This window comes from Typopeltis vanoorti, chromosome 8 (genome assembly GCF_054136105.1).
Source record: "Typopeltis vanoorti isolate ZY-2024b chromosome 8, IOZ_Tvanoo_1.0, whole genome shotgun sequence".
NCBI lineage: Eukaryota > Metazoa > Arthropoda > Arachnida > Uropygi > Thelyphonidae > Typopeltis > Typopeltis vanoorti.
In genome coordinates this window covers 27,280,220-27,307,928 of record NC_143556.1, presented here as the reverse complement: position 1 = coordinate 27,307,928, position 27,709 = coordinate 27,280,220, and the positions used below count along the sequence as shown (strand labels likewise).

The following is a 27,709-nucleotide window of genomic DNA, read 5'->3' as shown; positions in this document are numbered from 1 at the left end:
AACATCAAGCTATGACAATATGTAGAAGAAAAGCTTGAGGATGGACCTGATGCTGGAGAATGAGGATTTGCTTTTTTCTGAAAAGGGAGGGGGCTTACCACTGAAGCCGGTTTCTTCACAAAAGGTATCTAGGGTTGTTTGCACATCCTTTTTCTTTTTTGTTTCATCATAAGTGACCTTGTATCAGCTGATGTTCTCACTAACTGCACGGTAAACCTTTGTAAACTGCTGAATGTTAGGATCTTGCTCCTCTATCTTAGCAAATCCTGCTTCAATGAGAAGGCTTCAGCTAATTCTTTTTGTCATAAACTTTCTTGGCTCTGGATCTTCTGATTCTTCATGTTGTGTTTCTATCAGCTGCTTCTCTATCTCATGAAGGTTTTCATTGGTTAATTCTTGTGAATGGGACTTTAGTAAGTCAATGACATCATTTTCATTGATGTACAATTGCAGTACATTGTCACTATCCACCACAGCTTTTCTGGCTTTGCTGAAGCCAGAAAAGCTGTGATGGATAGAAACAGTTCTGTAAAGCCACGAAAATCATCACAGAATTGAGGGCACAGTTTGTTCCATCCCTTTAATTGTTGATTGCTTCACTTCCAACCAAGAATCAGCAATGTTTTTGATGGCATCATGGCTGTTATAATTCTTTCAGAACTCTTCCGAGGTCATCACATCATCTTCTGTAACCCTCACTGCTTGCGGGAATGTACACCGTAAGTAATAAGCCTTAAATACAGAAATGACTCCCTGGTCCTTTGGCTGTTGTAACGATGCAGTGTTGGGTGGTAAAAATACGACCTTTACATTAGGGTGAAGGTCATCTAAAGATGTTGGATGTCCAGGAGCACTGTCCAGCACAAGCAGAATTTTAAAGGGAATTTTCTTTTACAAATGTTCCACAGGAATAAAACAGTTCAAGAACCAATTTTCAAACATGGCAAGTGTAACCCAGGCCCTTAAATTTGACTTTCAAATAACGGGAAGAGCTGCTTTAATAATGTGGCGAAGTGTGGGATTGTTTACATGCACGAAAGAAACTAGTTCCCGAATTATTGATTTAATTATTTAATTATTAATTATCCTTGTGGGGAGCCTTAGGAGCCTATTTGTAGGTAAGGAACACTGTAAGTTGGGTCGTCCGTAACCCAGGTACCGCCTGTACTTCAAAACTTGGAGACTATGCCCTAACTCCAGCAAAATTGTAGTTTCAGTTTTCATTTAAACAACTATGAAGTCCACAGAAAACTAAAAATAAACTCCTATAACAAGGCTCTAATCCATGAAAGTAACCCTTGCTACTTAGGTGTCACACTAGATCGTAGCCTCACATACTGATAACATTTGGAAAACACTAATTTACAGATCTTTGCCAGGAGCAATATCATAAACAAGCTCGTGGGCACAACCTGGAGTTGTAACGTTTTTAACCTTCAGAACATCACCTGGCTCTGATCTTCCCAGTGACAGAATATTGCTCACCAGTTTGGAGCTTAAGTCACCAGACTTGAAAATACACAGCTCAGCATAATTCAGGTCTAATGTCTCCCATAATTATGGTAAATAATTAAACCTTTGGTAGCTTAAGGTCTGATTGTCTTCCATGATTGCCTGTCCTTTTCCACATGCTTCAGAAGAGAAGAAGCTACCACCAAAGAAATAAATAAAATCAGAAATAACATCAACCTTTCCATACATCAAGATATCTCCCGACCTCAAGCTTGCTGCTCTATCTCATGATCTCCCATCTGGTTTGTAGAAATACAGATGGTGGTCCACAGGACTGGTGGAGAAGACTCTGGAATGAACTACAAATAAGTACCTGATCATGGATTCAACTGGCAAACCTCCAGAATTCAATCTGCCTTGATAGCTCTGGAACCAACTAAACAGATTTAGAACAGAATAGCTGCTGTGCCCACTTATTATATTTGTAGGGAATTTCACCCTTTTGAATATATGACACTGTGTAGACCAGGGTTTCTCAAACTTTTTCTACGACAGAACACTTCACAAATCCTGAAATGTTCATGGAACACTTGGTTATTTTGTAATGTATTAATTAATAATTAATACATTACATATATTATCAATTAATACAATACATTAATTATCAATTCATTAATAATTGATAATTAATTATTAATGATTTATAATTAATTAAACATCAATTAAACCATCATTAAATTAATTTGTGCTGATTTTCATTGACATATCCCATTCTGATCACCAAAAATTTTTAATATTATTATAAGTACTTACGAGTGAATGCAGACATTTTCTTCTGTGTGCTGGATTTGTAGGTTAGGTAAATATAAATAAAATAAATGAATAAATCTAAGCGTTAAGAAAAAAACAATCATTTATTGTCAAATATTAATTAGTAAAAACAAAACACATAAAAATAGTAAAACGTATATTGCAAATTAAGTTCTTAATGACTCCGATGTTTTTGGGTCTTTGAATTACAAATTCTTTTGATATCAGGCACAATATTAGAAAGTTGAATTCTCATATTTGGTGTAGTGTCGAGTCTGTTCCTGGGCTTTGATTTGGTTGCAGCATAATATGAAAATCCTGCCTCGCATAAATATGTCGTTGTAAAAGGAAATAAAACAAGAATAGCTAGTTTTGACATGCTGGGGTACTCTTCTGTTAAATTTGTCCAGAAATCATTTATTGGCAGTTTCTTGTATTTTTGTTTTAAATCAGAGTCACTAATTAATTCAATTAGATTCTCATAGTCACTTGTGCTTAAGCCTCCTGGCTTAGCTGTCACTGTAAATGGATTCAGAACCCAGGAATTGTCCTCACTAGATTTTGGAAAATATTGCAAAAGGGTTGATTACAAGTCATGCAAGTGTTCTAAAATTACGTTAGATATTTCTTCATTTACTTTTGAATTTATTTCAGTCAAAAATTCATGCAAGGTGGAAAAACAATCAAAATTATTCTGTTCAACTGTAGAAATCCAGAATTGCAACTTCCTATCAAAAGATGCAGTTTTATCTCTTGTATTAAAAATTGTAATATTCTTTCCTTGTAATGATAAGTTAATTTCATTGCACTTTGTAAAAATATCTGCCAGATACGCAAGACTCATCAACCATGAAGAATTTCTTAATAATTCAATAAAATTTTGTCCTAAATTATGTGACATCAAGAAGTCCATTAACTCACTACGAAGTTCAAAAAGCCTCAATAATGCTTTTCCTCTGGATAACCATCTCACTTCAGTATGTAATAAAAGTGCGTTATGTGCACTACCCATTTCATCGCACAAAATTTTAAATAATCTAGATTGAAGTGGTCGAGATTTTACATAGTTTATCATTTTTATGGCTTCATCCAAAATAGTTTTTAAATATGTAGGAATTCTTTTTGTTACTAGTGCTTGTCTATGCAAAACACAATGACTTTTCGTGGCTCTTGTGGCTATTTGCAGTATACGTGTTACAACTCCCTTCATCTTTCCGACCATTGCTTGAGCACCATCTGTACAAATGTCAATACACTTCTCCCAACCAATTTCCTGTTTTGTAATATAATTATTAATACAGTTGAATATATCTTCTCCGGTAGTTTTTTCTTGTAGATATTCGCACATGAGTAAATCTTCTTCAATACTTTTATCAAATATGTAACGAACAAACACTAGTAAGACTAGACAGCGAGTCCTGCAACATCTGTAGATTCATCCATTTGCAATGAATATTCACTGCAAAGTCTAAGTCGACGAATTAGCTTTTTCTATGTCAGCAGAAAGATCTTTGATGCGGCGTGAAACAGTATCATTTGATAATTGTACTGCATCTATTTTTTTAGCAACCTGCTCGTTTAGCATGCATGATACAGTGTCTTTCACACAAGGCTTAATTAGCATCTCACCAATTGTATGAGCTTCACCATGAACTGCAGCGCAGTAACTCACGCGAAAAGACGCCTCTGTTGCATTTTCAGTTGTAGCAATTGTAGCCATTTGAAGTTTAGATTTTTCAAGCGAGTCACGTCGTCTCTTAAAAAAATTTATATCTTTTCCTTTGTAATCAGTGTGTTTCGTTTCGAAGTGCCTACGAAGTTTAGCTGGAGCCAAAGAACTGTTTACTAGTATTTTATTACATAAAACACACATTGCATCAGGAGCATGTGTATTGCCAATACACGTAAATCCATAATTTAAATAACTTTCATGGTACTTCCGTTTTGGTCTGTTCTTAGATGACCCTTGTTCTTTAATATTAGCTTTTGAAGAAACCGCAGTTTGCAATTCCATATCTTCTCCAATCATACGAGTAGATGTGTCAGCAGAAGTACTTGCTCCTCCTTGTGTTAAAGTTCCTGTCTTTAAACAAGGATCCATGGGTATTTTTTTCAATAATATTCAAATTCTAATATTTGTCAGTGCTATAATAAAAACAAATAGAATTGTGTTATAAAAGGTAACTTTAGTATGAAAAACAATAAGATTATAAATAAGAAATGTCGAATAATATAAAAGTAAATGAATAATGCAAAATAGTAAAAACAGACTGCAACACTCAAAAGTAAACTTGTAAGAAAAGTACTAAACCATATCAAATAATGTAAAAGCAATTGTAATAAGAATGATTTGATAAAATGTTCAGTAACAAAAAATAAACAGTTCGAAATAAATCAGATATTAATTATAAAATTAGTTTAAAGAGTACGAAGAATTCTTTTTTAAGAGCCACCTCGCCTACTCCCTATATACGGGAATAAAAAGCCGTTAGCTGATTTCTTTTTTTCTGAGGGCCCGGTCCAAACAAATTTACTCATAAATACTTTCCAAAAGTTTTTAAAGTTCATACATTAACATAAGTATTAATAATTAATTATTGCATAATCATAAAGAGTATTAGTTCACTTATGTATAGGGTGTGGCATGTTGACAAATATAAATTGCATTTAAATTAGTTATCAATCACTGGACTAATGAAATGTTGTAGCATGTCGTAGTTTATTCAGGCAAACATCATTAAATTAATTTGTGCTGATTTTCATTTACATATCCCATTCTGATCACGAAATATATTTATAATATTATTATAAGTACTTACGAGTGAATGCAGACTTTTTCTCCTGTATGCTGGTAGTTTTGCCCTTCCTTTTGTACATCCTGGAGATCTTTGTAGGCTTCAGGTGGATGACTCACTATCTGTTCCGTCACAGACACCTTGAATAAGAGATTTCTTAATACCAAAATTAAACAAAGTGCCTTGTCTCTTATTCATATCAGATTTTAGCTCTGTATTCCTATTACTTTTAAAAAAATCACGGCATTCCAGTTTCAGAACAAGCACTTACACACAGCAATACGAACTTGCGAAGAAAGTATTCAGTAGTAGTAGATTTGAGAACCGGATACAGACTACCTTGATCTTCAATTTCAGTTGAAAAATTTTCTTTATACTTCCTTGCTGATTGGTCACTGATATTTGCAACGCAGATGTTATTTCGTTCAGTTTTGAGAACATGCCGTCCATTGTTGTAATCAGCTTGCAGGCAATTTTTATGATCGGTCATAAATGGTGGTATTCTCTTTCCCAATTGTTGAAAGATTTTGATGTGTGAAAATTAACGATAATTCATGAATATTTCCATGCTTAAAAATATGCTGCTTGGTCACTGACATTTGCTACACAGATGTCATTTCCTTCAGTTTTGAGAACAGAAGATATGACACCAATTGTGTAATGGGTTTGCAGGCAATTTTTATGACCCGTCATAAACAGCAGCATTCCCTCTCCCAAATGTTGAAAGGTTTCGATGTGTGAAAATTAACGATACACAGATATTATTAGGTGTTCTGGGTCTGAGTTTTTTGACATATTCACGAATATTATTCTCCTCAGAATATTTTTAAAATATTTATTCATAAAAAATGCTTAGAAGACTAAAATGACAAATTTCAGAACTTCTCGCAGAACACCTATTCACCTTCCGCGGAACACAGTTTGAGAAACCCTGGACTAGAGACCTCAGACATGAGAGTCCTGAGAAAGATTAGAGGCATGAAGAGATGGCATCTATGGCAATATCATATTAAAAACGAGGATATTAAGAAAGAACTGGACATTGTCAGCATCCAGGAATGCGTTAGCAGAGCTTATCTCAGGTGGTATGGTCACTTAAACAGAATGGGCGAGGAAAGATTAGCAAAACAAATGTTCTCTGCCAGGTTGGCAGGAAAACAACCCAGAGGAAGACCAAGATATAGATGGATTGATATTGTACAAAGTCCCTTAGACGATTAAAACATAAGATCTGATAATGTTGGAGTTTTGACAAGTAACAGACTGATTTGGAGGAAAATTGTAGATAGGAAGTTAGTAATGATGTAAATTTTTCATGTAGTACTATCATATCCTGTACACCCCTTGAGTGTACTGTCAGGAATTTGATGATGATGATGATGATTTTGGATTGGAACCAGCATTTTGGAGCACAAAAGCAGTTGTCAGAAACACCAGACAGAAGTAATAAACTATCAATAATCACCTGCCTTTTACTTCAATATATATCCCTTTTATATCTTGAAAAAATATCTTGGATGAATATCTTGGACAGGAGAATTGCATATACAGTGGTGTACTTGGATTTTGCAAAAGCTTTTGATAGGCTACACATGAAAAACTAATAAATAAATTGAAACAAATGGGATTTGATAAGAGACTCCTGAGTTGGATCATTTACTGGTTGTCAGATAGGTATCAGAAAGTTGTGTATTGGGGTGTTGTATCCTGTAAGAGGAAGATCATTAGTGGTGTACCTCAAGGGTCAGTTTTGGGACCGTTCTTGTTCAATTTGTATATCAATGATATTGGAATGGATTTAACTAGTGATATTTAGATGCTTGCATATGATGTAAAATTGGGGAGAGTAAAGCAGATGTTATAGCCCTAAAAGAGGACTTAAATAGATTACGTGCAAAAATAAAGAGGTTACGATGCCATTGTATAAGGCCTTGTTCAGGCCTCATGTGGATTATTGTGCACAGATCTGGTCACTGGGTTTTCATAGTGATCAGGATATGTTGGAGAGGGTCCAGAGAAGATTCACAAAGGTGGTCAGTGATCTTTGGAATTTGGATTACAAGGACAGATTAAGAGAATGTAAATTGCAAAGCTTCTTGAATAGGAGGAAGATGGCGGTGGGGTATGATTGCGCCATATCAGCTAGTTGGGAGTTATCAGGTTGATATGGAAGAGATTTTTCATAGAATGAGAGAGGGGAGTAGAACAAGACGCCATCACTGGAAATTGTATAAAGAGGATGTGAGCAGAGGAGTGAGGAGAAGGTTCTTTGCATGGAGAGTGGTTGGTGAGTGAAATGCATTGACTGTGTGTTGTGAATGTAGACACATTGAATCATTTTAAGGCACAGTTAGATGAGCATTGTGTGCAATAGTGTGTACCTCCCATGATGAGTCTCTGACTCCATGGAGATTGGATATTAATAATAATTTAAACTTCTGTTTAACTAAGGTATAATTTAATTCTTAGGAACAAAATTAATATATGTTCTAAATTGATATAAAGAAATTGCTCCATTTTGAATGGATATAATTTAATTAAAATTGACATTTTGGATGTCTTGTTAAGATTTGTTGCATTCCCATGGTAATCCAATGCATGAGAAGTTATTTAACCTGTAGTACTATGTATGTGCAGAAAAGGTGAGAAGATAGAAGAAAATTTTTAACACTGGATTCAAAGATCTATAGATTGTACTCCTTAGGAATTAAGAAGGAAGATTCCAGAAGACATCAGTAGAAGGGCTAAATGAAAATGAAGAAAAATTTCCTCTGCAAGTTTTGGGTTGGACTGTGAAGAGAGTATTAAATAGTTGTTGCATGCATTTTAACTGATTTAGGAGAGAGAGAGTAGGGGAAGGGGAATTATTGATGTAAATGAAGTTTCCATGAAAATAATTGTGGAAAATGCAAACAGAGAAACTAAAACATTTCTTTGTGAAAGAGAGGAAAGTAAATCAGTGGGAGATATGGCATTAATCAACCTAATTGTTGTATACTAGTCAAATATTTCTGAGGTAGTCTTATATTTGGTTTGGTATGCCAAGACATTATTCAGTGGTTGAGTGGATTGTGATTTGTATAGAGTTAATAGCTGCTCAGGAATAAAGTAATGCCTTGAACAAAAGAGAAAAACCAAATTTTTTCAATGCTGAGATGTTTTCCAAGAAGCAAATCTGATCTTATATAGAAATTTGAGTCTTATGAAAAGTAAGATTTGAAGAAAAGGGTTCTTTTTTGCAAAAATAAAATGGTATTAAGTTTTGTGGGAAATTTTTGTTGTTGAGACTACATTATTATGTAATTAAAGTTATTTAAGTTAAGGGATATTACATCCCATATTGTTTCATAGCTGAATAAGAAACTCAAAGAGTTTCATGCTGAATATAGTAAATATATAAAGTTTGGTGAGTCCAAGCGTAAGCAGATACCTGGAAACTTTTTCACTCATGGTAAGGGTGGTGCAAGCTCCGATCACTATTCTTGATATTTCCCCATAATGTGAAACCCAGCTCCTAGGAGTTGTATTACTGTTCTACGTTATGAGTGAAAGAAGGTCACTACCCAGACCGATTTCAACCTTTATTGAGGTCTTATCAGTGAGTAGGTAGACCTAGAAATACCAAGTTTGTAGTGAACAGGACTTACATATACCCTACTATGAGAATACCAAGAAGGTGTCCTAATAGATTATTAATTATATGAAGAGCCAAAGGCTTCAATTCGGCAACATATAAACTTATTTAAGTTAAGGGATATTACATCCCATATTGTTTCATAGCCGAATAAGAAACTCAAAGAGTTTCATGCCGAATATAGTAAATATATAAAGTTTGGCGAGTCCAAGTGGGACACTGAGGCAACTCCTCCCTAAAGGGTCAGTTGTAACACTATCCAGGTATTTGCTTACGCTTGGACTTGCCGAACTTTATATATTTACTATATTCGGCATGAAACTCTTTGAATTTCTTATTCGGCTATGAAACAATATGGGATGTAATATCCCTTAACTTAAATAAGTTTATATGTTGCCAAATTGAAACCTTTGGCTCTTCGTATAATTAATAATGTAATTAAAGAGTTTAATAAAAATAAGCAATTAAAACCTGATAAGTTTTGTAAGTCGTACAACTTACATCATCAGGGATAGTGGTACCTAAAAGTTTTCACAACAAAAGCCTATTAACAATGAATTACACATATTAGATGTTTTTGATAACTTCACAACTGTAACATATAATTGACAAACCAGAATACAAATGTCAAATTCATTGCTGTGCTTGTTGGAACATTGCTAGTTGTTGCTATCATGTCCTGTGGTATCTATCACACATGTTATATCCTAGGTCCATGGCTGTTAAATTTTTGATTAAAGCAGACCATACTTTAATATTAAATGTGATGTTAAATTAAGCCTTGATTTTTATTGCATTGGGTAGGGATCCTTTCTGTTTGTTACCAAAGTACTTGATGTCCAGTAGTGGTTGTGTGTAATGCCAGGCTTGATTTATGCTGTCTTCTTTTTTTTTTTTTTTTTGGCGTCTTTATGTGTTCAGACATGTGGATCTCTCCCAACTTTGCTGTCTGGCCTACATACAAATGCCACAGGAGCAATGAATCTCATAGGCACCTGCTTTTTTCATGGGGTGAGGTGGAAGTTTTGGTGGATTTGGGTATCTTGATATTTTTTGTAAAGGTAAAAAAGCCACTTTTATGTTATACTCATGGAGCAATACAGCCACTTTGTCTGTGACGCTCTTAATGTAAGGCAATGTGATTGTATTCATGAAATCTTGTTTAAGTAAAGGAGTTGCAGGAGATATATTGAGAATTTTTCCGATTATCTTGGATTCAGAACCATTGAGTGCAAGTTCTGGTAGTGTAGTTCTTTATTCTTTTTAATTCCTTTTAATTTTAAAGGAATTCCTTTTAATTCCTTTAAAATCTTCTCATTGTGGTAGGTTTTTTGTTTGACAGCAATAGAATGCATAGTGGCATTTGTTTATTCTTTGAAAGGTAATTCAAGGTAGCGTAGAATTTGAGTGTTAATGGTTCTGTTCCTTTATTTTAAACAAAAACTGATGTGAGTGAAATTGAATGGTAATTAGATGGCAAAGATTGGTCACCTATCATAGGAAGAGATTGAATGTGGATTAATTTCCAGGCTGCAGAATAGATTAGATACCACTGGAATAGGAAAGAATGAAAAGGTGATACAAAGGAGCCAACTCTGGAGTACTAAACTTCAGCACACCTGAAGAAATAGCATTAAGACCCTGAGATTCTTATATCTTTTTGTAAAAAATTAAAGGGGTACATAAAATGTTGAGTGTTTGGAAGGTAATATAACACTTGCCATGATATTTATCCATGAATTGGAATAATCTTTAGGTGCAGCAGTGGTGGGGAAATCTAAAAGAGTCATCTGTGTACTGTGAGAGAGCAACCTGAGAGAAACCTTGTGATTCAGCTGCAAAGGAGACACATCTATCGTACTTCAGTCAGTTCTAATGATGCCCTTTGGTTGGACAGGATCTGTCTGTTATGTACTGAATTTTTATAGGGTTTTCAAGTGATGGTGAGTTAGCCGGTTTCTTGTGGAGGTGGCAGACCTTTTCATCCTGCAAAACCGGCAAACTGGTCAGAAAAGCACAATGCAGTTAATAGATGTAATACGCTGGCATCAGCTGTTTGGACTCTTAATTCCAAAGAATAAGGGCAAAAGATAGAAAGCATACCATAAGAGTAGCTTCTGAGTAGATTTCAATAGCTAGACTCAATCATTGTGATTTAAGACTTCACATTCCATACAAAAGATCAATTTTTGGACATTTGGATGACTTTTCCCCAACTCAGAGGCAGAGAAATTATCAGCAGTTACTCTTGATGAGCTTCTCTAGCTTGAAGAGAACCAAATAGAATGAAGGGGAAATAGTTTGATGGCTAACTTTTATTGTATGAATAGATGCTTTGTCTATGCTACTTATTCTTTTCTTGATGTTATTTTTATGATCTTGTATATACAATTTTTATTATCTTGTACAATTTTTATCTTTGTTTATTAAGATGCATATAAATATTCTTTCTGGCTATCTAAGTGTAAATACTATTAAAATGTGATGTTTGTAAATGATTGTTTACTTTTCTGTAGGATCATATGGGCTCCCTAAACCATGGTATTTCCCTTTCACCAAGAGTTATTGGTTTGGCGTGCCAAGAGCTGATGTCGAATGTAACTGCTTAAGCAGTTGCTGGCACAGATTACTAAAAAGCCATCACTGGCGATTATCTGTTATTGAACAGGACCAGGCATGTGCAATGGCAAACAGAACATGTATGTTTCAGATAAATGTACTGATGTTATTAAATACATAGAATTTGTTTAATATTAACCTTCATATGATTTTTCCTCTTCTGTTATTTTAAACATTAATAAAAACTTCAGAAAACATTTTCTAATATGCATAATATGTATGTTTAGTTAAACACTCTGAATATGTAACTTCTGTAGTGGTTACCACGTTTAGTAAGTATTATTATCTGATATCTTCATGGTTCCTGAAGACTCATTACTGGAATTATCACACTGACTATTATTCACACACTACTTGTGTTACCTCTCTCTTTCACTGAAAATAAACTCACAGCCACCTTTGGTAACCCATTTCATATGTCCATTCTACTAACAAAAAATCTAGTCTTAACATCCTTTCTAACTATACATTTACTCAACTACCAGGTATTGTCCTGCCCCCCCCCCCCCTGCATTCTCTCTCTAATATACTGAAAAATTCCTCCTACTTCTATGCAGCAGGAGGAATTATATGTTATATGCAATAGAAAGTTATATGTTTCAGTCATATTTCATCTTATCAGTCAGTTTTTATTTTTAACTCCAAACTTTGTGTATCTTCATTTGACAGATCTGCTGCCATTGTGTCCACCTGCACCTTTTCGTCTTCACTAAATCCTGGAAACCAGAAACCAGTAGATTATATTTTTCTTCTTCTTCCTCCCCCCCCCTCTTTTACCTTGCAGTGTCGAGGGTTTTCTATTCATTTAATCGCAACTAGGATAAGGTGGTTAGCTTAGCCCTATGCCTCCCTGTGTATCCTATGTCTGTAGAAGAGTTGAGTTCTCAAGGCCGGTTTGCCTGCTTGTGGAATGTAAAACCCCAGATAAATTGAGGAGAAAAACCCTGCAGTCCATGCCCAAGACTGGCTAACTTGGCTATGTCTGAGAAAGATCCGAAGCTCCTCACGTCGGCAATGGGAATTGAACCCAGGACACTTCTTTTCCAGGCATATAGTTGCGAAGCGCATAGCCAGTCGGCTAACCACACCACCAGTAGATTATTACAAAGCTTTATTTATAGTGGGATAATCCTTATGAAGAGTTATTATAATCCTTATATTAGTATTAAACTGGCACTACTAAAAGAAATTAAAATTTGAAAGGAATATATGGAGAAATATGACAAGTGTGCTCAGTATCAGTACAAAGCACAGACAAGAAATATGATGAGCATATTTCTTGTCATATGATAGCAAATGCAAAATACAGATTTGGAGATATAAGTGGACCCAAAAAAATATCCCAAACACTATTTTATTCATCACATGACAAGAGTAATTTACAGAAGGAGAACTTTAATGAATTCGGAGAGCAGGAGTCATAAGAAGCAGAAGAAATGGAATTGCTTAGTGATCACTTTGCAAAGATGCATTTTCCAGGTAGAGATGATGCAATGATTAATGTGATGGAGACCAGTATAAGAATAGAGGTAAGTAAAGTGGAGGTGTTTAGGATATTACAAAATCTCAGTGTGTACACTGCTATTTGATTACATGGGATATTGCCTGTGTATTACAAGAACGTGCAAGAAAATAGACAGTTCCCAATAACCAGGTTGTCAGTCCCAGCACTAGAAAATAATTTCATTACATAGGCTCAAAGACAAGTCATTATTACAGGACTGTGGGTTATAGTATAGGAAAAGTTAGTTAGGGGTAGAATTCAGGAATGGTTAGATAGGAATTATTATTATGAGTCTTTGACTCCATCAGGTCTTAGGGTAATAATAACCCCATGGAGTGAAAGACTCATCTAGGAGGTCCTTCTATCATACACACAGTTCATCATACCATGCCTTAAACACACCCAAATTTTCTGCAGACCCCACACTCTCAGGCCAGGCATTCCAATCTGCATGCAAAACACCTGCTTCTCACTCCCCTACTCACACCCTCCTTATACAGCTTCTAGGGATGACCTCTGGTTCTCTCCTGATCTCCCACTGTTTTTTTCTATAGAACCACTTCAACATTGATCCTATAACAACCTCCTATCCACTAGACTCTGTAAATTGCATCTTCTCAACCTTTCCTCATATTCGACATTCTAGAGGTCAGAAACTACCTTAGTCAGTCACCTCTGGATCTTTTCCAACCCCTCTTCGTCCTTTTGAAAACCAGGTGACAAAATCTGTGCACAGTAGTCCACGTGTGACCTAATTAAATCTCCCTATTTCTACAAGTCATTGTCCTCTGCATCATTCCCAGAAGTCTTTGTGTTGTCCTCATAATTTTGGCAATGTGTCCCCTAACTTTCAGATCCTTATCTACTATCACTCCAAGATCTCTTAGCTGCATTTTTTGGGAGACATCACAGCTTTTCTCCCTTTCTGTAATAAAGTAGCTGGTGAATGGATTTACAGAAATGGAAACATCATTATACTACTAGGCTTTGCAAGGAGTTTGACAGGACACACACACACACACACACACACACACACACATTGAACTTTGTTGTGTAAATTGGAGCGAGACAGTAAAGAATGTAGCTGATTGGCTACATTCTTTAGATAGTAGTATGTTTTAGTGTCCTACCTTGATATATACTACTGCACACTGCTGATAAAAAACAGCAGTGTGCAGTAGTATATATCAAGGTAGAATCCAGGAGAATGCAGGTTACTGGCATTGTGCAGCAGGACTGTGTACTTGGACCATTAATAAATTACATAGGGCAGTGTTTCCGAAACTTTCAGTATGTGCATACCTCTTTTAAATTTTAGTAATACTGGCATACTACCTTTAGGAAAAGGCAGTTTAGAAGTTAAAAGAATATTTCATTCAAGCACGAATAATTATAAAGGTATTTATTTTTTAACATTTGTGTTGTAATTACAAACAAGACTTTTTTTTAAAAAAAACTGTTAAATACATCTTTAGTTATACGAACATAATATATATACAGTGGAACAAAAATTATGAAATTTAAGTAATTAATATGTCAGCCCTTTGCTTTATGCGGACAATGTTATAATTGTAAATAAATCCGCTACAAGTCTGCAAGATTCCCTGACTAAATTGAATAACTGTTGTAATGGATATGGTATGAAGGTGAGCATTAAAAAGACAAAGACAATGAAAAAAGGTAGAATTGTTGAAAATGTCAACTGTGTTGTGAACGGGGAACCTGTGGAACAAATAAAACATTTCAGCTACTTAGGCACGATTTTTAGTGAAGATGGTAAATTAAATATGGAAATAGACAACAGAATCAACAAAGCAGTATGGTAGGAAGTCAATTGAATAAATTCATATGGAATAAGAGAGAAATTAGTCTGAACACTGAATTAGCTGTATACAAGACAGTGTTCAAACCAGTTTTAACTTATGGATCTGAGAGCTGGGTCAGAAGTAAAACACTTAACCAAAGACTAGAGACCGCAGATATGAGAGTCCTGAGAAAGATTAGATGCATGAACTGATGGCATCAATGGCAATATCATATTAAAAACTTGACATTTGTCAGCATCCAGGAATGCATTAGCAGAGCTAATCTCAGGTGGTATGGTCATTTAAACAGAATGGGTGAGGAAAAATTAGCAAAACAATTGTTCTCTGTCAGGTTGATAGGAAAACGACCCAGAGGAAGACCAAGATATAGGTGGATTGATACGGTACAAAGTGCCTTAGACGATAGAAATATAAGATCTGATAATGTTGGAGTCTTGACAAGTAACAAACTGATTTGGAGGAAAATTGTAGATAGGAAGTTAGTAATGATGTAAATTTTTCATGTAGTACTATCATATCCTGTACACCCCTTGAGGGTACATGTCAGGAATTTGATGATGATAAAATCTCTACTTTAGTGCAAAAGTGAAACTTACCTTTTCAACAGCAACTTTCAATGGCCTTTCACTCATTTATTTGGATATTGATATAGACCTGGCTGTGTGGAGGATAGTGAGAAGGATATGTACATGCAAATAAGTAGGATATAAGAAGAGGAGAATTTTTAGAAGTGATTTTAATCAAGGAGTACACTGGAGTGAAGAGATGGCATATGGGAGAATGAATTTTTCAATCGTTTGAGAGTCAATTACTTTAGGTAGTGTGTAAAGGTAATTATCATCTCATCAGAGGATGCTGTTATAAGTGGAATGTTGAACATCACTCCATTTGGTGAGAGTGACCATGAAGTGATCACCTGGGTGGTAGCTAGCCATATAAGTACTTCTGTGAGGAAGGAATTTGTTTACAACTACAGGGCTGGTGATTATAAAAAGGTCAGGAGATAGCTTGCAGTTATGGAATGAGGAGTGAAATGAATTCTGGAGTGGACAAAATTTATTATAATAATAATAATAATAATAATAATAAATGAATTCTGTTCGTTCCCTGCTCAAGGGGGGTATATGGTACAGGCTATGTTGTTGGCTATTCATAACAGTGCTTCTTGGTATAAACAACAACAAGAGAAAAAAATATAATTAATTTTCTGAACTTACTAATATTTTTCTAACCAGTGTCTTCAGAGCCCAAATTACAACTGGAACAAGTTTGTGGCACTCAACTAGATCGTTGTATAAACAGTTCAGATTATAACTAAAAAAGAACTGATGTTCTAACATGGCACCTTCCAGGAGCTGAATAACCATATTAGAAAGATACAAGGAAGCATAAGGTCATGAGAGGTTCCACAGTGTTCTGTACTGGGAACCTGTATTGTTTAATCTTTATATCAGTGACATTGTCAGTGGATTGCTTGGGGTTATTTAGTTGTTTACAGATAATGTGAAGCTGAGAAGGGTTCTTAGTAATAGGTGCTGATGTGGTAACCCTTCAGAAGTATTTAAATCAAATGGGCAAAGTAGTGCAGATATCAGTTTAATGCAATTAAATGTAAGGTCTTGAAGTTTAGGATTCATTGATGGAAGGCTGCATATTCTGTTGGAGGAATGGTACTAGAGGAAATGGAGGAGACAAAGGACCCTTTGTCTCCTCCATCTCCTCTAGTACCATTTTTTTTTTTTTTGATGATTGATAGAAACTTGAAGTTTAGGAGGCATATTGCAAAGGCTGGTGAAGGTAACCCAGAGGATTGCTGCAATATTGAGAACCTTGATGGCCAACAGAAATAGAATAGTGTTGATTCCATTATATAAAACCCTGATTAAATCACATCTGCATTACTGTGCTCAGATTTGGTCCTTGAGATTTGAAGGTAATATATTAACCTTGGAGAAGGTACAAGGTAGATAACAAAAATGATATCAGGACTGCACAATGTTAGCTATGTGGATAGATTGAGGGCTTGCAGCCCTCAGAGTTTGGTGGATAGAAGAAGGAGAGGCAATATGATTGAGACATTTAAGCTGCCTAGATGTGCATGATTGAAACTGGGGGGTTCTTTCATAAAGTAGAAGGAAGGAACAAAGACAAGGGGCCATCCCTGGAAGTTACAGGTGGACACTTGGTGATCAAGAAAGTAGTAATAGTCTGATAGGGTAATGAGGGCATGAGCAGTGAATGAGTTTAAAGAGTGGTATGATAAACTTTGTGTTGTCTGAGACAAGCCTTCCTCAATGAGTCTTATGACTTCATGGAGTAGCTGAATAATAATAATATGGAGCATACACATCAGAAAAAGAAGTGAGATTTTTCAATTAGAACAGAATGCCAAAATATTGCTAATTTGGTCAACTAGTACTCTACTTGTTACATAGCATTAAGGCTATATGTAATCTTTAAACCTACTGCAAAATTAAAGAAGTAATTATCTTTTCCTAGGATTTACTTCCTTTTCTGGCTCACCCTAGAATGTACCAAATCTAATGCATGTATAACTTGCCCTGACTTATACAAGATAAGCAAAACCAGATGCACAGTTTTTATCCAGAAAAAGGAACACAACAACGTGTAAATTTAATAATTATGGTATGTCTGGCTTTTCTGATCATGCCCTGGATACTCTATACAAGATACTCCACAAGAACAGGAAAGGCACCTGTTCATAACATCACTCCAAAACTTGGTATGGGTGCAAATTTAATGAAGCCTGTGAAATTCTGTTCATCCACTGTAATATATCAAAAATGATGACAAACTAAAATCCCAAGGATATGGATAGTACATATATGGCATATATACCATTTTATTCTAACGGGTCACAATTATTAATATTTACCCATCATTTTGAAACCCTTACCTTTCTTTTTTGTTTCTGTTATGACCATATCATCTACTTTTCACTTTTTTATTTCCTGAATTATTATTATTATTTTATGGTATCTCCATGTAAATCCATAGACTCATCATGGGAGACCCAAACTAATATTATATAAAACTTATCACACCTCTCCTTAAGCTCATTCACTGTCAGGGAACTCGAAACTAATTCTGGCAATCCATTCCACTCATTCACCGCTCTCCATGTAAAGAGTCTAGTCCCCCACACACCCTTACTAACTGCACTTTTACACGATTTCCACAAATGACCCCTAGTTCTCTATTTGTCATATATTGAAAAATTTCCTTTGCATGAATTTTATAAAATCTCTTTATAAGTTTCTATCATGTCCCCCTTTTCAGCCTATCAACTAATCTTTCTAACTACACACCAACCTATCCTCATAGGGACCATTCCACAGACCTGTCATCAGTTTAGTCACTCATCTCTGAATCCTTTCTATCACCTCATGATCTCCAAGAAAAAACCAGGTGACCAAATCTATGCACAGTAGTCAAGATGTGACCGAATAAAGAGCCTTATAAAGAGGGATAATAATTTCCCTATCTTTACTTTTTAGCACGTTTTCCAACATCCAAGTAATCCTTTGAGCTATTTTATCAACTTGTGCAATATGGCCTCTTTACTTAAACTCTTTGTCCACCATTATCCCCAAGTTCCGAGTCTTATCAATGTTCTGCAATCCAGTACCATCACCGTGATACACAGTAATGCAACCTTTACAAAAGGAGGTGCATAATGTTACATTTTGCAACATTAAATTGATGGTCATTATCATTTGCCCACAATGCCAATTCATTGAAATCATCCTGCAGGATATCTATATCACCTTTATCACCAGTTTTGCATCATCAGCAAACAACTTAATCCCCCCCCCCCTAAACCTTTACCTATATTATTGTTATACAGATTGAAAGAGTAGTGGCCCTAGTACAGAACCTGAATAACTAGAGAAGTACTCCACTAGTCACCCTCATTCTCCCAGATTCCACTCCACCATTTACTACTCTCTCATGTCTGTCAGCCCCCCCCCCCCCCAATCCATGCTACTAGCTTCATATCCATTCCCGACTTTGGTAATAGTTTTCCCATGTGGTATTCTGTCATTTAACAGTATCATGGTGTCACTATTTCCTTTGTCCAGTCTTCTTCTGTCACTTTATTATAAAATGTGAATAGATTACTAAGACAGGACCTGCACTTTGCAATGTCATGCTACCCAGTATGGAGCATCATCCTTTTCCATCCACTGTTGAATTTTACCTTTAACCAACATTTTCAATACTTTAACAACTACTTCTGATATATTAATTGGTCTGTAGTTTGCTGCTTTTATCTTGGAGCCACCTTTATGCAGTGTAACTATCTTACTCTCTTTCTGCTCCCCTGGAACCATGCCAGAATTCAAACTTAGATTGAACAACTGCATCAGAGGCAATTCCAATTCTTGCTCATTCACATAGTACATGGGTTGACATACCATCCAGTCCCACAGCTGTATTTAGATTGATATTTTTCAATATGCTGAACTCCTCTTGTTCACTACCTCAATTTTTACATGCATCTCTGTCACATCAGCAACTGCAACACCTCCTGTCTTAGCCCACTCTGTCCTCCCTGAAAATACAATGCCCTTTAAATTCTATCCCTGATACTATATCATTTTCTGTCAACCAGGTCTTGCTGATACCTATCATTTTTAGCCGTCAAGCTGACCATTGCCCCAAACTCCTTTTCTTTATTCCTTATACTTCTGGCATTTGTGTACATGCATTTCAACATTACCTTGTATCCACAAATTACCCTTGTGTAATGTCATTAACAGCCCATTCACATCAGAATTCTGTAAAATCACATTCAACATTTACATAATCATTTCTCTATGCATGCCCTTTTATCCCAGGGATGTCCAGACACATGTTTGTCCCCTCCCCCGCAATATTATCTCTAGTTTTCCTGTTTTTAAATTCTCAACTCTCACTAAACGCTTTCTCTAAACATCTTACTCCAAAATCATTTAAATGTTATTTGTGAAGCATATATAAGTTGTTTCGTTCATCAAATTCATATCTCTGTCATCTATAAATTGCACACCATCCTCCTGCACAATATCCTCATTGAGTCATTAGCAAGTATGGCCCTTCTCATACTGAGTCAGCAGACTCATAATTTTTACTTCCTTATTCTTTATTTTCAGCTCTTTCATATCTTCTCTCATTGCATATTTCTCTCCTTTCAAATCATTGTTCCTTCCCTAACAATCATCTCTTTCACCTCTTTCTTCAGACTAATTAGTTTGAAGCTGCAAACTAACAGCTTCATTAACAACCTTTATCTTTGCACCTAGGAAACATGCTTTTGTTACTTTCTCATTAAATATACCTCTTATCATCTAATCTGTATACAATCCCTTCTTCTTATTTCCAGTTTCTTACACTCTCATACATTCCCCCATTCACTTTTTCCTTCATTCTCCCACATGCTAAACCATATGAGTCGTTTTTCCAGTCACTCCAGCTCCCGTTTTGTCCTGTGATGGATGACATGTAAGCATACTCTTTCACTCCTGACTGTCATTTCATCACTCACATTTCTTTTAGCCATTGCTTTTGCTCTCATTCCATGCATTATCATTCATGACTTCCAACCAGAACACTTTCACTATCTTTCTTTACATTGTTAATATTCGTCATTACCTCAGGATTTAGTATTTAGACTTCATATATTCCATGTCACAAAACTCCTTGCCTATTTCTTGCAAAGTAATTGCCAAAAAGATCTACTGCATTTCCTTTCCTTTTCTTCTGAGATTTAAAAAAAAAAAAAAAAAAAAAATTGCATTTAATGTCCGTAGACACTGTATGGTTACTCCTACCTCACATAGTTTTGGGAGTGAAGTCTGCTAGAATAAGTAGTAGGGTCGCAGATTCCCTTTGCACACAAAGTTTGTGAGACAATTGCAGACATCCATGCCCACATCGGGATTCGAACCCACAGCCTCTTGGCTGGATAGTGGACACGTTAACCACTTCGCCAACCAGGCCAGCTGAGATTTTGAGCAATATTATTTTTACTCAGATAGGGAGCTTGCCTGTCGTGGAACTCTAACCTGTTGTACTTGGGTTTGTATTTCAGAATTATCTTCTTTAGGTATGTTGCTGAGTAAGGCTAAAGAACCATACCTATCCTATCCAGAAATTAAGTCAGAAAAGAAAAAACCTCTTGAATTCTCTAATAGCATCAGGATCAGAAAAAAATGATCAAGAGAAACCAAATTGAAGCAGCTAAAAGAAAGGAGTCTGATTGAAAGTAAGTTGAAGAAGAGACCACACCCAGCTAGAGGACCATGGTAGAGCACCTTTCCTTGCTATCAAGTTGATAGATCTGTGGTCCTGTTGGTCCACAGGTTCTTATTCAGTATATTTGAATGACCCCACCATATAAGCACTTAGCCAACCAGGCCAGCCAGCCTGGTTGGCTGAGTGGTTAGCTTTCCTGCTCTCCAGCCAACAGGTCGCAGGTTCAAATCCTGCCATGGGCATGGATGTTTGTGATTGTCTTTAAATGGAAGAAGAATTTCATATTCTTAGTTTCACATTGCTTGGTGTGAGACCACCTCCCTTCTTGTAGGCCTGAAGCAGGGTTTCCATAGCATGTAAAATAAATAAATAAAAAAATCACAAAAAATATATAAAATTGATAAAAATGGAGGGGTGGAATCTTTCGCCCACCTTTTTAGGTAAAAAGGTACTATAGGTTTACTAATAACTTTTCATGGGTGAGAGCCACACACACACACATACAGAAACCCTCCGATTTTCATAAATTCGCAGTTACGTAATAAATCTCGAAAATTACAACTTCTAGCGTGTATGAACATGCTTGTGGCTTTTGCATCTTTAACATCCATTGCAGTATGCAACGACATAATGTTAACTAGACTCAACATTCACAGCAAATGTAAAGAATAGTAACAGCAGTGACAGGTTACCGGTAAACACCAAGAGCAGCAGAGGGCAAGTGCGCAAAAGCCGTAACATTCAAACTGAAACCTACCAATTAGAAATAAGGACTTCGTAAACAATTCCTCCTTTCCCCAACTCGTCAGTAGTCCATGCCTTGCACAGTTAGTTTAGTCACTTGTTTATCACTGTTAGTGTTTGTTGTTTATTTAACTTTAAAATGAATTTGAAACGCAAAACCAAATGTGCTGGTAATAAATCTAAACAACAAATGTCTGCAATTACTTTAGAAGAAAAGTTGGAAATAATTCGCATGTATGAAGACGGGAAAATTATACCAACAATAGCTTGGGATATAAATCGACCTATTTCGACAGTGAATATGATAGCGAAGGATAAAGTTCGCATTGTTGAAAGCATGAAAGGTGCGGTAACATTGAAAGGCACAATCATTACCAAGAAGAAGCTGGACCGAATTTCAGAGATGGAGAAATTGTTGTCTGACGATCGAGTATCTGACACAGAAGCGGATACCGTTGAGTTTTCTGATTATCCAGGAGAAGGCTAGGTCTTTACATAAAGAATTACAAGAGAAGGCTGGCATCACAGACACGGAGAGTGCATTTAAAGCTAGTGCTGGATGGTTTGAACGATTCAAGAAGCATACAAATTACACAGCATTAAAGTCACGGGTGAGGCAGTAAGTGCAGATACAGATGTGGCAAGTAAATTTCCCGAACTTCTGGCAGAAATAATTGAGGAGGGGGAATATTTGCCTGAGCAAATATTTAATGTTGATGAAATGGCTCTGTTTTGGAAGAGGATGCCAACACAGACATTTATTGCAAAAGAGGAAAAATCTATGCCTTGATTCAAGGTCACAAAAGATCGGATCACTGTTATGATTGGCAACAACACTTCAGGGGACTTGAAACTTAAACTGCTTACAGTGTACTATTCCCAGAGAGTGCGGGCTTTTAAGAACATTGACCCGAGTAGGCTTCCCGTAATCTGGAAATCCAATACCAAGGCTTGGGTTACACATGTGCTGTTTGCAGACTGGTTCAATAACCACTTCATTTCCCCCAGGTGAAGGAATATTGTGCCAAGAAAAGAATCCTGTTTAAAGTGCTTTTCCTCCTGGACAATGCCCCAGCCATTTTGATTCTATTATCTTCCTTTCTAATTCATCGTCGCAACGGAACATGTTATTAGACTTGTCCCATAGGACTGTATGGCTAAGGTTTTCTTCATTAGAATTGGCTGAGAACAGAACATGACTAGACAAAGCACTGGCTCGTGTTCTCCTGTAACTGATGTCTCTCTTATGTTCTTCGATGCATAACTCGATCGATTTCTCTGTTTGGCAAAAGTAAAGTATATCACATTTGCACCAAATCTGGTAAACATTGGGATATTTAAGGTTGTGATGTCTAGGTTTCAGACAGCTCACTAAGGAGCGGATTTTCAGAAGAGGAGTAAATAAGGTTCTTATGTTGTATTTATTATTATTATTATTATTATTATTATTATTATTATTTGACACCTCCAGGGAGTCCAAAGACTCATCGAGGGAGAGTGTGCCAACAGCATCGAACGATTGGCCCCTTCCAACTACTAACTGCGCTCAAACTTACTTAACTGAGCCATTAGTAGCAGAGGCTCTACCAATCGACCAACCTTTGCCGGCTTGGCCGGCAAAGGTTGGTCCTTGGCCAAGAACCTTGGCCAATTTGTGTGAGGCAGAGCTTATGTATGGTATAGAAATATTACCTTTCACACTATTGGTCTCTTCATTATGGCAAACAGATGGATTTAATAGGATGTTGAAAGTTTATTTTTCACTTGGTTAGACTATAATAAATTTAGTTTAATCCTTTATCCAAGTGTGAGCAAACAAAGTTTGCGCCTGAAAATATCTTCAGGACTGAATATGGTATTGTACTACCTTACTGGGGTAAGGTAGTACAACACCGGGTAACTCGTAGCAAAGATGGACCAAGCTAACATCACTCCTATCCCATTATCTCCCAAAATGCAAAACACATCTTGCAGATATGTATAACGTTATGCATTAAGGGATTGGCCACTATTCAGACTAGTTTCGACCTTTATTGAGGTCTCTTCAGTGGGAGCCAGGCCCAGAGGTGGAGATACCAGGCAGAAGCAATAGCGAGGTCATTTTTACCTATAGGAGTAGCCAAAAGGTGTGCCACCTTTTTTTATTAAATTACTCTGGATTTAGAGAAAGATGTCAAAAGTTTATTTTTCGCTTGGTTAGACTATAATAAATTTAGTTTAATCCTTTATCCAAGTGTGAGCAAACAAAGTTTGCGCTTGAAAATATCTTCAGGACTGTCTGGGAGATGCTGGGATAGGAGTGATGTTAGCTTAGTCCACCTTTGCTGCAAGTTGTCCGGTGTTGTACTACCTTACCCTAGTAAGGTAGCACAACACCTACCTTACCCCAGTAAGGTAGTACAACACCATATTCAATCCCGAAGATATTTTCAGGTGCAAACTTTGTTTGCTCACGTTTGGATAAAGGATTAAACTAAATTTATTATAGTCTAACCAAGTGAAAAATAAATTTTCAACATCTTTTTCTAAATCCAGAGTAATTTGATAAAAAAGGTGGCACACCTTTTGGCAACTCCTATAGGTAAAGATGACCCCGCTATCACTTCTGTCTGATATTTTCACCTCTGGGCCTGGCTCCCACTGAAGAGACCTCAATAAGATTGAAACTATTCTGGGTAGTGGCCAATCCCTTAATGCATAACATTATACATATCTGCAAGGAGATATGTTTTGCATTTTGGGAGAGACTGGGATAGGAGTGATGTTAGCTTGGTCCACCTTTGCTACGAGTTTCCCGGTGTTGTACTACCTTACCCCAGTAAGGTAGTACAACACCATATTCAGTCCTGAAGATATTTTCAGGTGCAAACTTTGTTTGCTCACACTTGGATAAAGGATTAAACTAAATTGATTATGGATTTAATAGGAATTTGTTTGTTTTTTGTGAATAACTATTCAGTTGAAAAGCAGACCTGAGCACGATGTCCTAGTGTAGAAATGATTCCAAATTTTTGAGGAGGATAATGATTGAAGTGACCTTCTGTTTATATGTTATAGGTTTTCTGTAAATTGAGATTTTTAATTTCTCTGAGGAATGGGTCAGTTTGATGTCCAAAAAAGGAAGAGAACCATTAGCTTCAAACTCAGCCTTAAATTTTATGTTCGGACGTTGATTATTTAGTTGTTCTAAGAAGTTCAGGAGAGATTCACGGCCATTGCTCCAGATCAGGAAAATGTCATCAATATATCTTTTTCAAGTTCTTGGTTTTAAAGGATAAGAAGAGATGGCTTTAACTTCCACATCTTCTAATAGATGTTTGCAAGTACATGTGACAATGGATTACCCAATGCAAGACCATAATTTTGGTTATAGATGGTATCCTGAAACTTGAAGTATCCTGAGTGGATGCAATGAGTAAGTAAGGCCATGATCTTTTTAGATAATTTATCTTTGAGTAGTAGAAGAACTTCGTCTATATGAACATTGGTAAATAAGGAGACTATGTCAAAACTAGCCATGATTTCATCTTCCTTAATAATAGTATGTTTTATACATGATACAAAATCTGTGGAATACTTACTTCAAAATTTACCCACAAATTGTATATTCTGGATCCTGTTGAAAGTTTATTTTTCACTTGGTCAGACTATAATAAATTTAGTTTAATCCTTTATCCAAGTGTGTGTGCAAACAAAGTTTGCGCCTGAAAGTATCTTCAGGACTGGGGTAAAGTGGTACAACACCGGGCAACTCCTTGCAAAGGTGGAGAAGGTACCAACACTCCTATCTCAGTATCTCCCATAGAGCAAAACACATCTCCTTGCAGATATGTATAATGTTATGCATTAAGGAAAGGGCCACTACTACTCTGACTAGTTTTGACCTTTATTGAGGTGGCTTGGCTCCCTTTTGACCTTCAATAAAGGTCAAAAGGGAGCCAAGCCCAAGTGGAGATACCATGCAGAAGCATTAGCAAGGTCATCTCCTCCTATAGGAGTTGCCAGACGGTGTGCCACCTTTAAAAATAAAACTTTTAAAACCACATTTTAAAAATAAACTTTCAACATCTTTCTCTAAATCCAGAGTAATTTAATAAAAAGGTGGCACACCGTTTGGCAACTCCTATAGGAGGAGATGACCTTGCTAATGCTTCTGCTTGGTATCTCCACTGGGCCTGGCTCCCACTGAAGAGACCTCAATAAAGGTCGAAACTAGTCTGGGTAATAGTGGCCCTTCCCTTAATGCATAACATTATACATATCTGCAAGGAGATGTGTTTTGCATTATGGGAGATACTGAGATACGAGTCTTGGTAGCTTGCTCCACCTTTGCAAGGAGTTGCCCGGTGTTGTACCATTTTACCCCAGTCCTGAAGATACTTTCAGGCACAAACTTTGTTTTCACACACTTGGATAAAGGATTAAACTAAATTTATTATATTCTGGATCCTGTTTTTGCATACCAGATTTTAAAATTGTTCCACTTTGTGACATTGAATTGGTGGCTCCTGTAAAGCCACAACATCTACTCTGCTCTTCGTAGTTCTTTCCAACTTTGCCTCATGAGCAAACAGCTAAATATTTTCAATTAAGTCTGTCCCAATATCATTAACATACAAGTTAAACCATAATTATCCCAGAACTGAATCCTGTAACATGCTGATGAATTCCTCTTTTGGGATAGCATTCCTCCATACAAAATGTATGGGGGAAATGGTATTTAGAAGAAATTAGATGGTCTCTTATCTAATTTCATTCTTTCAATATATTTGCCAGCTAGTTATTACGCAATGTATCATAAGGCTTTCAAAAATCCAACTATTCCATTGTATACACATCTTCCTTATTCGGTGACAAATTCACTGAATAAGGGAGATGTGTAAGCAGATTGCTAAATGATCTCCCCTTAACAAACCTATGCTGAACATCATCGAAAATGAATTACAAATCCATTTCTGAATCCTAGTCCTTGTCAGCCTCTCTAACACCTTAATACACTCAGATTGGTCTGTAAGGAAGTGGAAGGAGGGTAAAATTGTTCCACTGCATAAAGGTGGTGATAAGGCTGTAGCTTCAAATTATAGACCGGTCTGTATATCTGGAGTTGTGGTGAAGGTGCTGGACAGATTGGTTTGAAGTAGGATATAGAACTGGGTTGATAACAGCAGTATTCTCTGTGGTTATCAGCATGAGTTTGTTAAGGGGAGATCATGTTTCACTAACTTATGTACTATAACAAGGTGACAAATACCTATACCTTGGACAGAGGAGATGCATACATAGTGGTGTACGTGGATTTTGCAAAGGCTTTTGATAGACTGCCACATGACAAGCTCGTAATTAAATTGAAAGAGATGGGATTGGATAACAGACTTCTATGTTGGATCAGTGACTGGCTGTCAGATAGATATCAGAAAGTTGTATATGGGGTGCAGTATCTCGAAAGAGAAAGGTCACCAGTGATGTGCCACAGGGGTTAGTTTTGGGGCCATTGTTGTTCAGTTTGTATGTTAATGGTATTGGTTTGGGATTAACTAGTGATATCCAGCTGTTTGCAGATGATGCAAAACTGGGTAGAGCAATGCAGAGTCAGGCTGATGTTAATGCCTTACAAGAGGACTTGAATAGATTTCATGAATGGGCAGGTAAGTGGAACTGTCATTTCATTGTTGCCAAGTGTAAGGTTTGAGAGTTGGTAAGCAATGATGGGATGCCAAGTATACACTTGGTGGGGAAACTTTAACAGAAGTAGAGGAGATGAGAGATCTAGGTGTGATGGTGGACAAGGACATGAAATTCAGGGGCCACATTGCACAAGTTGTGAAGACATCACATTGAATAATGGCAATGATGCATAGAACCCTGACATGTAGAAGTAGAGAGGTTATGATTCCATTGTATAAGGCCTTGATCAGGCTTCACATGGATTATTGTGGACAGATTTGGTCGCTGGGTTTTCATGATGACGATATGTTGGAAAAGGTACAGAGAAGATTCACAAAGGTAGTCAGTGGTCTTTGGAATGTAAGTTGCAGAGCCTTGTGAATAGGAGGAAGCGGGGGGGGGG

The 27,709-nt window shown here is 36.5% G+C and overlaps 1 protein-coding gene across 2 annotated transcripts in view; it reads left to right on the top strand.

Moving 5' to 3' along the window:
- Positions 1-27,709, top strand: part of LOC150103869 (ATP-binding cassette sub-family A member 2-like) — a 975,482-nt gene that overhangs the window by 337,831 nt on the left and 609,942 nt on the right. For both annotated transcript variants that reach the window (XM_090397162.1, XM_090397161.1), the window contains exon 19: positions 11,208-11,390. In XM_090397162.1, the coding sequence (XP_090253288.1) occupies positions 11,208-11,390 (183 nt within the window). The remainder of the gene's footprint in view (positions 1-11,207; positions 11,391-27,709) is intronic.